The 16,613-nt window shown below is 43.2% G+C and overlaps 1 protein-coding gene across 1 annotated transcript; it reads right to left on the bottom strand.

Annotated features, from left to right (window-relative positions):
• Nucleotides 1-15,138: 15,138 nt before the first annotated feature.
• LOC129716763 (calcium uptake protein 2, mitochondrial-like) lies at nucleotides 15,139-16,299 on the bottom strand. Its single transcript, XM_055666603.1, has one exon. The coding sequence runs from the start codon at nucleotides 16,297-16,299 to the stop codon at nucleotides 15,139-15,141; it is 1,161 nt and encodes a 386-aa protein (XP_055522578.1).
• Nucleotides 16,300-16,613: the final 314 nt, after the last annotated feature.

Here is a 16,613-nt window from a genome sequence, read left to right as displayed (position 1 = left end):
ATTGTAGAATGGCATCTTTCTACTTGGCCATTTGTTTCCGATCTATTAACTGGGGTTTTGAAAATTTGTACTCCCAAATTTAGAATCATTTGCTCTACAACATTTGATACGAATGAGCTCTCATTGTCAATAACGATATGGGCAGGCAAGTCCCAATCGTAAAGAAGTTGTAAAAGAACGTCTTTTATGTCTGAGATGGCTTTGGATTTGATGGGTCGCATTTTTAGGTATTTTGAGAATTTATCTAATGACGATATGAAGAGGTTATTCGCGTTGTACAAAAATATATCTATGTGAACTATTTCTCCGGGATATTGGGGAATGGGTGTTTTAACCGGTATGAATTTTTGTGGTTGTCTCTCATATTTTTCTGTTTTGCAGATTTCGCAAGTTTTAACATAATTTTGGATGAGTTTATGCATCCCAGGGAAGAAGAATCGTTTAACGAGTTGTAGTGAATTCTCTTTTGCGTTACGATGCGCAAAGTTGTGAATGTTTTTTATCTCGTCAAGTTGGCGTTCTTCGTCCTCAAGATCTTCGACTCTTAATTGCGAGAATCTTGCTCTAGTTATTTTAGGATTAAAGTGGGTTTTATAAATTTCTTGGATGGTTCCCATAGTTGGTTCGTCTGTAAATATACCGTTCAGGACTCCGGGATTTAGAAATCTTAGCAATTTGTCTTTTAGAAAATCGATCGTGAATTTTGTTCCACAAATATATGTCTGGTGAATTTTTCAAAAGGGACATTAAATTCATATGATGAATTCGGTCCGATCTGAAAAATCAGCTGGTTGCGGAACACATTAATTGGGGCCTCTGTGGAGGGTATGTACGAGCTGTCGTCGTCTTCTGCTGAATGTTGGGTTACGGTTAATGAGTTAATTTGGATTCTGGATAGTGCATCAGCCACCACGTTGGACTTTCCGGCTTTATAGAACATTTCGTAATCGTGTTCCTCAAGAAATGCCTTCCAACGTTTCAGCTTAGCATTATTGTTTTTAGGTGATAATGTGAATGTGAGTGGGAGATGATCTGTGTAGATTTTTAATTTTGCTCCGTATATGAAGTTCCTTAAGTTGTGGAGTGCCCACACGACACCAAGCATCTCTCTCTCGTTGGTTGCATAGTTTTCTTCTGTGCTGGAAAGAGTTCGAGAAATAAAAGTTATTGGTCGTTCTCCATCTGGAAATTGTTGAGACAGAACTGCTCCCAGTGCGATATCTGATGCGTCTGTGGTGAGGATAAAAGGCTTCTCAAAATCTGGAAAGGTTAAGACGTCGTTAGATGATAATATATCTTTAAGTGTATTGAATGAATTGATTGCTTCTTCGTCCAGTTTGATTGCATGGTTTTTTGATTGATTCTTCGGAATTTGGCGGTGGCCATCCTCCCCTCTTAAAAGCTTTGTAAGGGGTTTCGCGAGTTTAGCGTAATCCCTTACAAAACGTCTGTAATAGCCAGAGAGTCCGAGAAAGGCTCTCAAATCCTTGAGGTTTTTGGGTTCCGGGTACTTCCGGATACATTCCACTTTTTTCATGTTAGGCTTTAGTCCGTCTTCTGATACAATGAATCCTAGGAACTCGACTTCTGTTTTCAAGAATTCTGATTTGTCTGGTTGGATTTAGAAATTGGCTTTTCGTAATGTTTGGAGGATTATTTCGAGATTTTTTAGATGTTCTTCAAATGTTTTGCTAAAAATTATAATGTCATCTATGTATACGTGACAAATTTTTCCGATGTGTTCTCTGAGAACATCATCCATTACTCTTTGAAAAATAGAAGGAGCGTTCTTTAATCCAAACGGTAGGCGAATAAATTCGTACTTCCCGTTATTGACTGAGAACGCTGTTTTTTCGATGTCTTTTTCTGACACTGGTATTTGGTGAAAGCCTGAGGCCAGATCCAATGTCGTGAAATATTTGTTTGCTCCTAAGTTAGCCAAAACTGCAGATGTGTCAGGGATAGGGTACCTGTCGCTTATTGTTTTCGAATTTAATTTCCTGTAATCTATCACCATTCGGTACTTCTTTTCGTTAGAAGCGTCCAATTTTTTTGGGACGATCCACACGGGAGAATTATACGGTGAATGGGAAGGTCTGATTATACCGTCATGAAGTAATTTTTCCACTTGTTTGTTGACCTCTGATTTTAATGCTTGTGGATATGGGTAAGTTTTGCTGTATACTGCGTTTTCGTCTGTTGTTTTAATGTCTGCTTTTACTCTGGTAGTAAAGGGTAATTTTTCGTCTGGAGGTTGAAATAAATCTTGAAATTTCTTAAGTATTTTGTTGAGTTCATCTCTCTGATATTCGTCCAGGTGACTATCGCGGATGTTGATCTTGTTTACTTCTTGTAGTTTGTATTGAAGTAAAGGGATTACAAATTGATTTTCCAAAATTAATCTTTCATTTGAAGTGTCTATGACTGCTTTGAGTTCCTTCAGGGTGTCGTGTCCTATTATTGCGTCAAAGGATTTTAGTTCCTTTAGGTGGAAGAATTTGATTAAGGCGTCTGAATAAGGTAAAAATAACTTTCCTCTTGAATATTTCTCTATTTTTATATCCCCGCCCACTGAGGATACATGGAATGTTTGTTTCACATTGTGTGAAATATTAGTGTGTTTTGGATGAATGAAATTTTTGTTTGAACCTGTATCGATTAAGATTTTGAGTGGTTTGTTGGCTTTGCCATAATAAAGAAAGTATGGTAGGGTGGATTTTATCCTAAAAAATTGAGCTCGGCATTGTTTTCTATGTCCTCTTCAGGAAGATCGCGTTCTTGGTTTTCGACTTGTCTCATGTAGCGTTGGTAAGTACTGGATTCTTCGGGATAATATTCTTCATCTTCTGATGGGCAGTAGTCTGCTCTTTCGTCGTTCTCGATTTCAACTGGTGGGTCTTCGTATTTTCCGGTTACCGTGTTAAAAAGTCTCGGACGTTTTGATGGGTTTGGTTGTTGGGGTCGATTACCATAATTAACTTGGTTTGTTCTAATTGACTGATCAACTTCCATAGGTTCTGGTGGGGGTCTAAATGGATTTCTCTGAGGGACTCTAGGCGGTTGGTTCATGTGTTGTTGTAGGGGTTGCCTAAAGTTATTGAAGTGTGGAGCTGGTCTGTTATTCTGGAAAATTGGTTGTGGTCTAAAATTGTGGTTGGGAAATACTTGTACTGGTCTGAATGGTACAGGGTCTCGTCTCGGTGCCATTCTAGGTGGTATTCTAGGTGGAGCGAGCGGAATCAAATTTCTGGGTGGTGTTGCCATTTCATGATGCCTAGGTCTGGTTAACATTTTTCTGCATTCTACATTCTGAAATGCAATACAGTAGCTGTAGGCTGCTGCCAGAGATGTCGGTTCGTAATTGCGAATAAATTTATAGACATCTCCGTCGAGACCTCTAATGAAGGCGTCTATAGCTTTCTTATTATATGTTTCAATCAGAGCCTTTGATGCCTCTGGGTGTGTAAATCTGTCGTCCGTTTTAACCTGATTGGCGATTAGGGATAGTAATCGGTTTACCTTGTCGAAATACGTTTCCAGTGAATCGTTCTTTTGTTGCACGCTCATCAGTTGGTAGTCTAATGTCTCTAAGTCTCGTTTTTCGCCATAATATGTGAGAAGTGTTTTTTTTATGACATTCCAGTTGATGCTAACATTGGAGGCTACCAGCGCATCGTTTGCCTCACCTTTGATTTTTCTGCGTATTGTTTTGCAGACCATGTGAAATCTATTTTGCTGTTCTATACTATGTGATGTGTTGGTTTGGTATAGCTTAACCAAACTGTCAACATCACAGAGCCAATTGTTTAATTCCCCTGGCTCACCAGTGAAAAATGGTAAGTCCTTTACTAAATCTGGAATCTTCTCAAAAGATTCTGGGTTTACCGCGGATCCATCGGGACGAGTGAATATTAGCGGTGGATCGCTGTAGTCAGGTGACGCTGGAGGGATATTTGCCGTTTCGAGAGCTGCGAGTCGGCTTAGGATATCGTCTACTATGGGATTCTGAGCCATTTTTATTTTTATATTTAATTTCTTGAACAATTCGTTCAATTCTTCCAGTTTGTTTAAGGCTTTTTTTACACTTGGTTACTATCGCTTAATATTCTTATATATAAATTTACTTTCACTTTTTCACCTTTACTTTATTTGTACTGCTTGATTTTTTTATTTTTAAGAAAAGGTTTATTACTTACAGTACTAGCCTGAGCATCCTGTGGGTATGCCACGGGATTGCGGGACACGTAGACTCCGTTTTCGATCCTTCTTACAGGGAAAATCTGGAGATCTTCTTGAGCGCCTGCTCAGATTGTTATCGAGTCCTATTACCTCAGCTCGACCAATTGCCGGGTTGCAATTGAAACCAGGTCGAGTCGGGACCGATAGGTGACTTCCTTCCTTCTCGGTACGGTCGGTAGATTCCTTTTTTGCCGGGACGAGTGGTTAGCTGTTCCGGATACTTGGGGACCGATTCGTACGGCTGCTTCTGCGATTGGGATAGGTTTCGCTCAAAGTGCGGATGTGAAATCCTCTTACAGTTTCACTATCCGGTGTTTGATGGTAAAAGATGTTCACTTCACTCTAACGTTGTGATACTTCTTTTTGGTTTCGACACTTTAACACTTTTGAACTTAATTTCACACTAGGGTCCCTATTCGGGCGCCAGTTAAGACTTCCCTTAAGGGAGAGTCGAAAAAAAATATTTTTTATCGGAGCTGAGCTCCTTCTTTATTTGGTGCTAAGTAAGAACTGATTTACAATTGACTCTTAACCTACGAAGAAACCTCGCGTTGTGGTCAGCTCCGTCTAGAACAAAGGGGGTATTTGTATGCATTGCTGATAGCTAGACGATGGTGTTATGCTTATGTTGCATTTCCTGTAGATATCGTTTGGGTGGTCTGGGAAAGATTGTTGTGGTTTCCGGAATGATCTCAACTCGTCTGGTGAAATTGCAATAACGTTGTTGCTCGTTGCTAACTCGCCCAAGCGCTTCGGATCTATCCTTATGTTCGACGTCGCTACGGTTGGATTGCACATGGAAGGTAATCCTCGATCCTCACGGTAGCGACCATTTGCCTATTCTTATTTCAATTACTAACGGTTCAACTCGCATGCGACCAATTGATATTCCGTATGACCTCACACGGAATGTCGATTGGAAGTTATACGAAGAAATGATTTCAAAAACGGTCGATTCGATTCAACATCATCCACCGCTTGAAGAATACAACCTCCTCGCGGGCTTGATTCTCGACACCGCGTTGCAAGCCCAAACGAAGAAATACCCTGGCGTAACGATCAAAGAACCGCCTCCCACTCCGTGGTGGGACAAAGAGTGCTCCGATGCCTACACGCAAAGATCCGACGCGTATCTGACAGACAGACGATGCCGACGACTTTAAACGTTATTCGGAGCTTGATACCAAGTTTAAAAGCTTGACTAAGGCAAAGAAACGCGGATATTGGCGTCGGTTCGTAAACGAGACGTCGAGGGAGACATCAATGAGCACTCTTTGGAACACAGCCCGAAGAATGCGGAATCGCGTAACGGTCAGCGAAAGCGAGGAGTCTTCAAGTAGGTGGATATTTGATTTTGCCAGGAAAGTATGTCCGGACTCTGTTCCTGCGCAAAACCTTGTTCGCGATACGTCTCCGGGCCACGACGCGATAGAATCACCTTTTACGATGGCAGAATTTTCAGTTGCCCTCCTGTCCTGTAACAATAACGCGCCTGGGTTAGATAGAATCAAATTCAACTTGTTGAAGAATCTACCCGGCAATGCCAAGAGACGCTTGTTGAACTCGTTTAATAAGTTCCTGGTGCAAAACATTGTACCGCAGGATTGGAGGCAAGTGAAGGTGATCGCCATCCAAAAACCAGGGAAACCAGCTTCTGATCACAACTCTTATAGGCCGATTGCAATGCTATCCTGTATCCGGAAATTGATGGAAAAAATGATACTCCGTCGCTTAGACCACTGGGTCGAATCAAATGGTCTGCTATCAGATACTCAGTTTGGCTTCCGCCGTGCCAAAGGGACGAATGATTGTCTTGCGTTGCTTTCAACAGATATTCAGCTGGCGTATGCTCGCAAAGAACAAATGGCGTCTGCGTTCTTGGACATTAAGGGGGCTTTTGATTCCGTTTCTATTGACATTCTTTCGGGCAAACTTCACCGACAAGGATTTTCTCCAATTTTAAACAATTTTTTGCACAATTTGTTGTCCGAAAAGCATATGCATTTTACGCATGGTGATTTGGCAACTTTTCGAATTAGCTACATGGGTTTTCCCCAGGGCTCATGTTTAAGCCCCCTTCTTTACAATTTTTATGTAAATGACATCGACGAATGTCTGGCAAATTCATGCACGATAAGACAACTTGCCGACGACAGCGTGGTCTCTGTTACAGGAGCCAAAGCTGCCGATTTTCAAGGACCATTGCAAGACACCTTGGACAATTTGTCTGCTTGGGCTCTACAGCTAGGTATCGAATTCTCTCCGGAGAAGACTGAGATAGTAGTTTTTTTCCAGGAAGCATGAACCTGCTCAGCTCCAAGCACAATTAATGGGTAAAACGATCTCTCAGGTTTTGGTGCATAAGTATCTTGGTATCTGGTTCGACTCTAAGGGCACCTGGGGTTGCCATGTTAGGTATCTGATGAAGAAAAGTCAGCAAAGAGTAAATTTTCTTCGTACAATAACCGGATCATGGTGGGGAGCCCACCCAGGAGACATTATAAGGCTTTAACAAACAACGATATTGTCTGTAATTGAGTACGGGTGTTTCTGCTTCCGCTCCGCAGCAAACACACATTTGATCAAACTGAAGCGAATACAATATCGTTGTTTGCGTTTCGCCTTAGGTTGCATGCAATCGACCCATACGATGAGTTTGGAGGTCTTAGCCGGAGTTCTACCGTTGAAAAACCGCTTCTGGAGCCTGTCTTCTCGTATTCTTATCAAATGTGAGGTCTTGAACCGTCCTGTGATTGTAAATTTTGAAAGGTTAATCGAACTTAATTCTCAAACCCGTTTTATGACATCGTATTTCAATCACATGTCCCAAAATATTAACCCTTCTTTGAATATTCCAAATCGTGTCAACTTATCAAATACTTCTGATTCTACTGTGTTTTTCGATACATCCATGATAGAAGAAACTCGTGGAATCCCGGATCATTTACGCGTGCAGCAGATCCCTAAAATTTTTTGCAATAAATATCGAAACATCAACTGCAACAGTATGTTCTACACTGACGGATCACTTCTCGATGGGTCCACTGGCTTCGGTGTCCTCAATAACAATTTATCCGTCTCCCATAAGCTCGGTAATCCTGCTTCTGTTTACGTCGCAGAATTAGCTGCTATTCAGTACACCCTAGGGATTATCGAAAAAATGCCCACGGACCATTATTTCATCTTTACGGACAGTCTCAGTTCCATTGAGGCTCTCCGATCGATGAAAGATGTTAAGCACTCTCCGTATTTCCTGGGGATAATACGGGAACATCTGAGTGCTTTATCCGAAAAATCGTTTCAGATTACCTTAGCGTGGGTCCCTTCTCACTGCTCGATACCGGGTAATGAGAAAGCGGACTCTTTGGCTAAGGTGGGCGCAACAAACGGTGATATTTATGAAAGACCAATTGCCTTTAATGAATTTTTCGCATTTGTACGTCAGAATATAATCATCAGTTGGCAAAATTCTTGGACCAAGGGGGAACTGGGAAGGTGGTTACATTCCATAATCCCCAAGATATCGACGAACCCGTGGTTCGGGGGGTTGGATGTAGGTCGGGATTTCATTTGCGTGATGTCCCGGCTTATGTCCAATCACTATAGATTTGACGCGCATCTCCGTCGTGTTGGGCTCGGGGAGAGTGGTATCTGTGCCTGTGGTGAAGGTTATCACGACATAGAGCACGTTGTTTGGTCATGCCCTGTACACCGTGACGCCAGGTCTAGATTAATAGCTTCCCTGCAGGCCGAAGGTAGGCAGCCGGCTGTTCCTATTCGGGATGTCTTGACGAGCCGTGACCTATCCTACATGTCCCTTATATACGTTTTCCTGATATCCATCCATGCCCAAGTCTAGTCCCATTCCTTTCCACCCACATTCAACAAAACGGCAAGAACACGTCGTAGACCTCGATTTTGGAACCAGCAATTGAACCCCACACGAACTCGCCAGGAAAACCCGAGGCCTTTCTTTATATCTTGGCTCGGCGGCACACACCATATGGCAACTTGAACACCAGCGAACAACAACAACGAACCAAAACCAGCAACTAGACCCCGCACAATACCCTTCAGAACCCGAGGATTACAAGCCCCTGTCCCAGCTCATGACATCGTGGCTTAGCAGAACAAATCCATACATGCTGCATATTCATCCGATGATCATCAGACGACCATTCAACTACAAAACACTGATTGAATAATACATGCTAGTTTCAAGATAGACTTAATTTCAGCTCGTAGTCGGCAGCGAGGATAAAAAATTTGCTTATAGATTTTAAGTCATCCGATATAATTGGCGCCTTTAAACATTGAATTGTATTTGTGCCGTGTCAAATAAATGATTTGTGAAGAAAAAAAAAATAAAACGAGCAGCAGAATGAATCTAGCTGGCATTTGACGACGAATAAGGTCGATAAGACCACTGTACAAAATTTAATGAAAGGGGTTATGCGGAAGGCACGGCAGTTTGGATTTGGCAAACCAAAATAATAAACGTACATTTTTTCCTTTAAATATGTGAGTTGAATTACCAAAATAAACATAGGAAGTTTTTTGTATCAGGAATTTTGACTGAAAGAAACGATTTCTTCGTCGACCAATTTTTGCGCGTTCCAGTCTTTCATAATAAATAAAATGCACTGTAAAGAAGGTGTGAGAAAACATTGCTTTTTAATGATAAATTTTGTTTTTGTTCCTTTTATTTTATTTTTCTCTATGTTCAATCACTCATCAATGTTTAGACATTGTGCAGTGTTTGTAGAAAAAAAACGATTTATTAAAAAGAGCAGATATCTTAGTGTTACGAATGAGGAACTCATTTGTAAACCTAACTATAACTCCCTATAGGTGAGCAAGACCCCGGGATCGGACGGGATCCCTAACCTGGCAATCAGGCTGGCGATTGAAACGGCCCCCGGGGCAGTCATGCAGAGATGTCTGGATGACTGCCGCTTCCCGGAGAGGTGGAAGCGGTAGAGTTTGGTCTTACTGCCAAAAGCTGGGAAACCGCCAGGGGACCCATCGGAATACAGGCCTATTTGCCAGTCACACGACGCAATCTGCGTCCTGTCCAGCATGCTTGTCTTTTCTCCTCAGAAAACCTCTAGAGTGCAGGAAAATATCTTGCACTGCGGAAACAACTGCCATCACACTAAAGAGCAAATCAATACGCTCATGCTAGAAGAGAGCGACAAACGATTTTTATCTGTTGAGCTACCTGAACGCACTGCGGTGAAATCTGAAATCTCTCTCTTGCAAGACAACGAACTATGGTGTACTTTCTCACACGTGTGGACATCACGCACAATAATTACACTGCAGAGCTATCTGCGGTGCGATTCACAGTTGGTTTCTTGAGCATGGCAGAAGAGGAAAAGAGATTGGGAGAAAAAAAAAAGACTGCGTTGCTCGTGCCGCTCGTGCCGTTCGAATTTACTCTGGTGGAATTCGTTCGTAGCTACACGAGGACTACATTTTTGCCCGGTAGGTTTTTTCTCACCTTCCGGACTACTCGCCAGTGGACACTGTTGCGTATTTCTGCGTTTTCTCTGTAGAGTGATTCACCCCACTCGTTTCTATCAGATGTGGGGTGAGCTGGAAGTGTGTTTGTCTCTCTGTAAGCTGGTTGAGACACTTTGGAGTGGAGTAAGAAGCAGTGTGATGAAAGCATCTGCTACACGCAGGCGCATACTGGAAGTGAAGTGCGCGTTGAATTATTTCTCCTCTCCTTTCACATACTGAGGAGAATGACAAGCATGCTGTCCAGCATGATGCCTATCAGCATAACCATTCGGGAGGACGTAGAATGCTTCGACCAACGTAACACAAGGGGCATACGAGGTACCAGAAGATCATTATCGATGATCCGATAGCAGCAGGAACGGTCCAATTCCACGAAAGGTACATGGACGCACCGACTTATTCCGGATGGGTCGGGAGGCGCCATGGAGAAGGTAATTTCCACCTGACACAGATCCTGTCAGGTCATGGTTGCTTCAGGCAGTATCTACACAGGTTCAGGCATGCGGGGTCCCCCATTTGCTTCAAATGCGTGGATGCGGAAGAGACTGCTGAGCATGTCTTCTTCGTATGCTCTCGTTTTGCGCGTGCGCGGAGCGACATGGTGGTAGTGAGCGGGCCAGACACTATTCCGGACAACCTAGTTCAGAGAATGTGCGAAGACTCTATCATCTGGAGGGCGGATTGTGCAGCCGCCTCTTAAATAGTCCTAGAGTTGCAAAGCAGGCGACAGGTTGACCACCGACACGCCAGAGTTAGCTAACTGCCAGTCTCCACGTTAGTTAGCTAATTAGCTGGGAGACTTGATAGAGCCAGGAGGTTGCACAAAGCATAAGAATCGCTCCCCGAAGCAATACCTAGCGGTCGTCCCGAGGAGTACTATGGTCTGGAGATTGGAGGATTTATAGTGAGTCAAACCCCACACTACCTGAGGTTGGTCTTTCAGGTGTTTAGTAGCAAATTTTCCCTCTACCTGAAATAAAACAAACCTTTCGCTCGAAGACCGAAATTTGCGTTGGTCCTCCACAAGCCTAGTCCATGTCTCATGGTCATAGAGGACTATCAGTGTCCTGTAGATGGTCAACGCGGTGCGGCGGCGAATTCTACTTTTCTGCCATAATGTTCCGATGAATTTCTCTATCGTTGTCGGCAGTTATCAGTGAGCCAAGTTACACGAACTCGTTGACCACCCCGATTTCATCACCACCAACTTAAACTCCGGGTGAGAGATTAGCATTGTCTTCTCGTGAACCCCTTTCTGTCACTGTCACTTTCTCCTCGTGAACCCCCTTCTTTCATGTACTTCGTCTTAAATGCATTGATGGCCAGTCCAATCCGTTTGGCTTCGGCCTTTAGTCCGATGTACGTATCCGCCAACTCTACAAAGGTCTGAGCCACAAAATCGATATCGTCGGCCAAGTCAAACAGTTGGACCGACTTTTGGAAAATCGTGCTACTCGTGTTAATCCCGCACTACTTATGACACCTTCCAGGAAGATAATAAACAGTAGGCACGAGAGACCATCACTTTGCCCTCAACCTCTTCGAGTTTCGAATGGGTTCGTGAATGCCTCCAATACTCGAACTACACTTATCGCTTTGACCAACCGTGTTAGTTTGTCTGGAAATCCGTATCCATGCCCAATTCGTCATAGCTGGTCTCGATCGATTGTGTCGTATGCCGATTTGAAATCGATTAATAGATTATGTGTGGGCACATTGTATTCCAGGCATTTCTGTATAACCTACTGAACCGCGAATATTTGATTCGTGGTGGCGCGGACACCCATGAATTCCGCCTGGTAGAGCCCCACGAACTGCTTTGCAAATGGTGATAGCCGACGGCAGAGTATTTTTGAGAGTACCTTGTAGGCGGCGTTCAGCAGAGTGATTGCCCGGTAATTGCAGCACTCCAGTTTTTCGCCCTTTTTGTAGATGGGACACACAATTTCCTTTCATCCACTGCTCCGATACTCGTTCCTCATCCCAAATCTTGACAATGATCCAGTGCACGACCCTAGCCAGTGTTTCTCTACCGGATTTCAAAAGCTCGCTGGAAAGTTGGTCCAGTTGCCATACCGTACTTGCGCTTTACTGTATCGCCGTTCAGGCGCTCATCGAAGTGCTACTTCTACCTTTCGATAACCTCGTCCGCAAGGAGGTTTCCGTCCAAGCTCTTGCACATGTCGGCTTGCGACACGTAGCCTTTACGGGAGTTCAGCTTCTCGTAGATCCTCCGAGTCTCGTTGGCTTGGTACAGCTCTTTCATCGCTATGCAGTTTCGGTCGCTTTCTCTGTCAGAGGGCTGAGTTTTGACTGTTCCGTGCCTGTCGGTATCGTTCCACGTTCGCTCTCGTACGGTGTTGTAGCATTCTCGCCCGTGCTGCGTTCTTCTATTCGACTAACTGTTGGCATTCGTCGTCAAACCAGTCGTTTCTATGATTCGGAGCCCTCGTATCTAGTAGCGCTACTACAGTGCTATCAATGGCGGATCGGATGTTCCTCTAGCCATTTTCAAGAGTAGCTGCGCCAAGCTGCTCTTCCATCGGTAACGCTGCCTCCAGCTGCTGCGCGTATTCCTGTGCAACCCCGGCGGGAGTTGCTCAGTATTTGTTCGTAATGTTCGATTTTGGGTTATACACCGTCGAATGTTTTGAGTGCATGAACTCAGCTGTTAGGTAGTGGTTACTTCTACCATCGCAAGGAAATATTTCGCTTTTATGCCATTTTCATTCTCTCTTCCTCCGCTTTTACAGTATTATAAATGCTTTTGTCGAATATGTCCAGCAGAGGTCCACCACAATTTTCTTAGAATGTTGTATGGAGTGGTACGTCTGTTTGTCTGTGCTCCCACCTCGAGTTCAAGTTGGTGGTGATAAAATCGAGGTGGTCGATAACTTCGTGTACCTGGGCTCACTGGAACTGCCGACAACGATACCAGCAGAGAAATCCATCGGTGCATTACGGCAGAAAATCATGCATACTTTGGTCTCCGGAGGACGCTCCGATCGAGTAGAATTCGTCGCCGCACCAAGTTAACCATCTACAAGACGCTGATCAGACCAGTAGTCCTCTACGGGCATGTCACATGGACTATGCTTGTGGAGGATCAACGCGCCCTTGCGGTCGTCGAGTGGAAGGTGTTGTGTACCATCGGTTGACTGCTGATGGAGAACGTAACGTGGAGAAGGCGAATGAATCACGAACTGCAGGAGCTGTTTGTGGAGCCATCTAGCGTCCACACCGCTAAGATTGGCAGGTTGCGGTGGACTGGACATGTCGTGAGGATGTCGAACGACAGCCCGGTGAATATCGTTCTTGAAACCAATCCGTTAAGGACGAGACGGAAAAGTGCACAGCGGGTAAGGTGGATCGATCCGTTCATAGAAGATGACCAACGGACCCTACGCAGACCGCAGAGCTGGCGAACTGCAGCCATGGACCGAGTAGAATGGAGACGACTCTTATGTACAGCGAAGGCCACACCACGGCTTGGGATTGTTTGGTAAGGTAAGGTACAGTAGCATTACGCGACTAGTGATAGATAAGAAAAGTGCTGCCATGAAAGAAAATTTACCATTTCATTATGGTAACGACAGCAAGCGTCACGTTTAAAACGTCATTTTCGTTTTACCAAAGGAACGGTGAATATCATTTGTTTGAATTTTCAGAAAGTTTTATTGCGTGACCGTTATTATTTCTTCGTAGTGTGACAGCTCCAGGGTGGCCACCCATCCGGGAAAACCGGGAGAACCGAGAAAAAACCTGAAACCGTTTCGAACCGGGTGAAACCGGAAATTTCACTTAACACCACGAGCCGGGGTGAGATTGTGCTAGTGGGGGTGAGGTTGTGCCATAGAAACCCATTGTTTGTCAGCCATCTCATGGCGATTACAAGACAAAAATATCTTGAATAAGTTTCCTCGAATACTTAACCACAAAAGACTAGTCTTATGACCTGGAAAAGATGGCTGACGAGTCACGGGCTGGATGGCACAATCTCACCCATTTCTTACGGTGCATTTATCAGTTTTTGTTTTTATTCATCTTCCTCCTGGAAGCTAACTTGACCATGGTAATCTTCCCGGAAGTAGCAGTCAAATGGCTCGAATTTTGTCTAGAGCAAATGGTTCACAGTGACAATCTCGCGGAAACTGTAGCTGATAGATGGGGCCAAGAATACTCATAACTATTGAGTATGCATTCGACAAAGGCATTGCTGACTTCCTACCGCCCCACAGTGAGACGAAATCAAAAATAGTAGGACGAAACGCGTTTCGATGTCTTGTAGAAAGTTTCTAAGTTTTATGAGTACATTATTTGGATGGTAATTTTTTTTTTGTTCAAGGTGGATGTACACCAAACTAAAAAAGTTAACTTTTTTATTTCTGGGTGAACTTGGTCACTTTCTTCCGGCACATTGTAGAACTAGTTATTTCGGGCAAGTTTTAAGAGGATTGGAAAATTATATCTTTCAACATGACAAATGTATAAGGTATGAAAATAGAGCACCCCCTTAAAATGTGTTTTTGGGCGATAACGCTCTTATCCTAATTTTGCCATTGTTCAAGTGTTCTACGAACTTCAAACTAAATTGAATTGTCACATTTTTTTTGAAGAAAGTGTATCGCTATCTCTTAATTTGGAGGTGCTATGCGGGTTTTTCCATTTTTTTTGACACAATTTACTTTCAGTTTCATTCTATTCGGATACTTATTTCCTCCAATAGTGTATATATATCGTAATGGAATCGAAGGAAATTCATAGTAGTTTTTGGAAATTTGGCTGCATCTTTTTTGGATTGATTATTTTTTAATCAACTTTTTTTAAATCGGACCCCCCGGACGATAATAGGTAAAACCTGACGATAATAGAGCCAATACCCTATACTTACGTTGTGTGCGGAGATTTTTGAAATATAATCGTTGGTCTTGTAATGATATTTCTCAACGAAAATTTGGTATATTCGCGTTGAAAGAGATTTTGAAGGCTGTTCGCACCTACGAGAACTCTCGCGAATGGGATTGAGTAGATAGAAATAAAACAAACGGGAAAATCATCGCCAAAAGAATGCCTGTGTGCATCTCATCGATGCGCGTATGTCATTTTACCATCTGTTCTTTGCGAGGTTTTCGGTGTTATTTTATTGAGGGATTGAATAATGAATTATAAAATTATATTATAAGCCGAGTGACATTATGGCAAAAAATACTCTCTTAGTATAAGGAGCAATGAAAAGGATTTTCTAAATATCTGAAGCTAAATTAACAAATTATCGGAGCTCCAATGTCAATGACCAATTCGCTGAATTGAGATGATTAACTTTATTTCTAATGTATCATTCAACTAAATAAAAAAGTCATAAAAAGAGCATTTTTAGTCTCTTCGCGCCTCCCGTCGACAGCAGCGCTTGAAAGCCTTCCATCCTACCAGTTTACGATCTCCCAGATAACGGAAACGGTTGTTGATAACAAGTAAAAATTTATCGTACGACATCCGACCATCGCCCTCCTCGTCGAACATCGCGAAAACGATATCGATTGGATGGTCAATTTCAGTCCCCGAACCGGAAAAAATTCTCACGGCCCGTGAGAGCTCCTCCCGAGTAATGTTTCCGGTTAGGGAGTGAAAAGTTCTCATCGCCAGTGCGAAATCTTCCAGATTGTGTAACACTTGACAGAACTGCTCGAATTCCGCGTAGGACACTTGACGATGATTGTCCAGAATGTGTAACCGTCGTAAAAAAGTCTCATACTGGTGGGGCTGAAGATGCGTATAACGTAGTAGTATTCTAGCGAAATCTTCATTTGAAATAGCATCACCATGTAATGAATACCGACCGAACTCGATCTGCAAAATCTCGCTCTGAAGATTATTCATGAAACGGTGGAAATCTTCGTACACTAGTGAGTTGTTTCCATCTTTTCCGAAAAAGTGAACCTGCAACATGGTTAGAGTTTTTGAGTCTTCAAGTTTCCCTAGTGTTTTTCTCACGTCTTCAGTCACTTTCCGTTGGCGCAGTGTATTTCCCAGCAGTTTCTGAGCTATCAAGAACTCTTTCCTATTTATCCGCTGGTTACCGTCGACATCAAACATGCTGAAAGTTAGACGGAAACCAGCCTCTGGCCGGGTTAGCACCGATATCAGAAAGAGGTACTCCATGAACGAAATAATACCCTTATCGGTCGCATTTCGAAAGAAACTGGCACTGTTTCGTTGTACCAGGCTTAGAGCGCTCTGGAAGCGGGAGATTTCCTCTTGCGTTAGAATTCGACGTCTCAGGCACGGTACCGGGTACCGTTCCAGAACCGACTGAAGAAAGTCCTGCGGTGTCATGTAAATCTGCCGACCGTATTCGACGGACGCGAACTGCAAAAAGCGACGCTCGCTGCGTGTTAGCTGGGTTATGCCTGCTCCTAGTTCCGGTTGCTGGCTGCATCGGTCTTGTTGCTGGATATCACGAGCTCTGGTGTAGATAAGGGCAGTTGCGAAACCGCTTCCCACTAAGCAGACTATTTTCAGTGCAGTAGAAGCCATGTTGAATGCGGATTGAATGACAGTTGTTATTGTTTTGTTTTCTTTTTTTCGTGTCCTAGTAGGTTGTGGCTTCGTTTTGTTCACTTGAAATCGTAAACTGAATTAAGTCGTATTTAAGTCAATGATTAGTTATAACGAGCTTTTCCCAAGGATCACACTTGGGACCGGATCTTTTTGTTTTATATATTGTCGATGTTAAGATATATCTTACAGTTATCTTTCAGCTGTAGTAAAAAGGTATAAGGAGGAGCAAAATAAAATTTTATTCAGACGATCAGGGTGTGTTACATATCATACAACATTTTAAAAAGTTT

This window comes from Wyeomyia smithii, chromosome 1 (assembly GCF_029784165.1).
Source record: "Wyeomyia smithii strain HCP4-BCI-WySm-NY-G18 chromosome 1, ASM2978416v1, whole genome shotgun sequence".
Taxonomy (NCBI): Eukaryota; Metazoa; Arthropoda; class Insecta; order Diptera; family Culicidae; genus Wyeomyia; species Wyeomyia smithii.
Note: the sequence above shows the minus strand (reverse complement) of the source record. Positions and strands in the feature narration are given on the sequence as shown.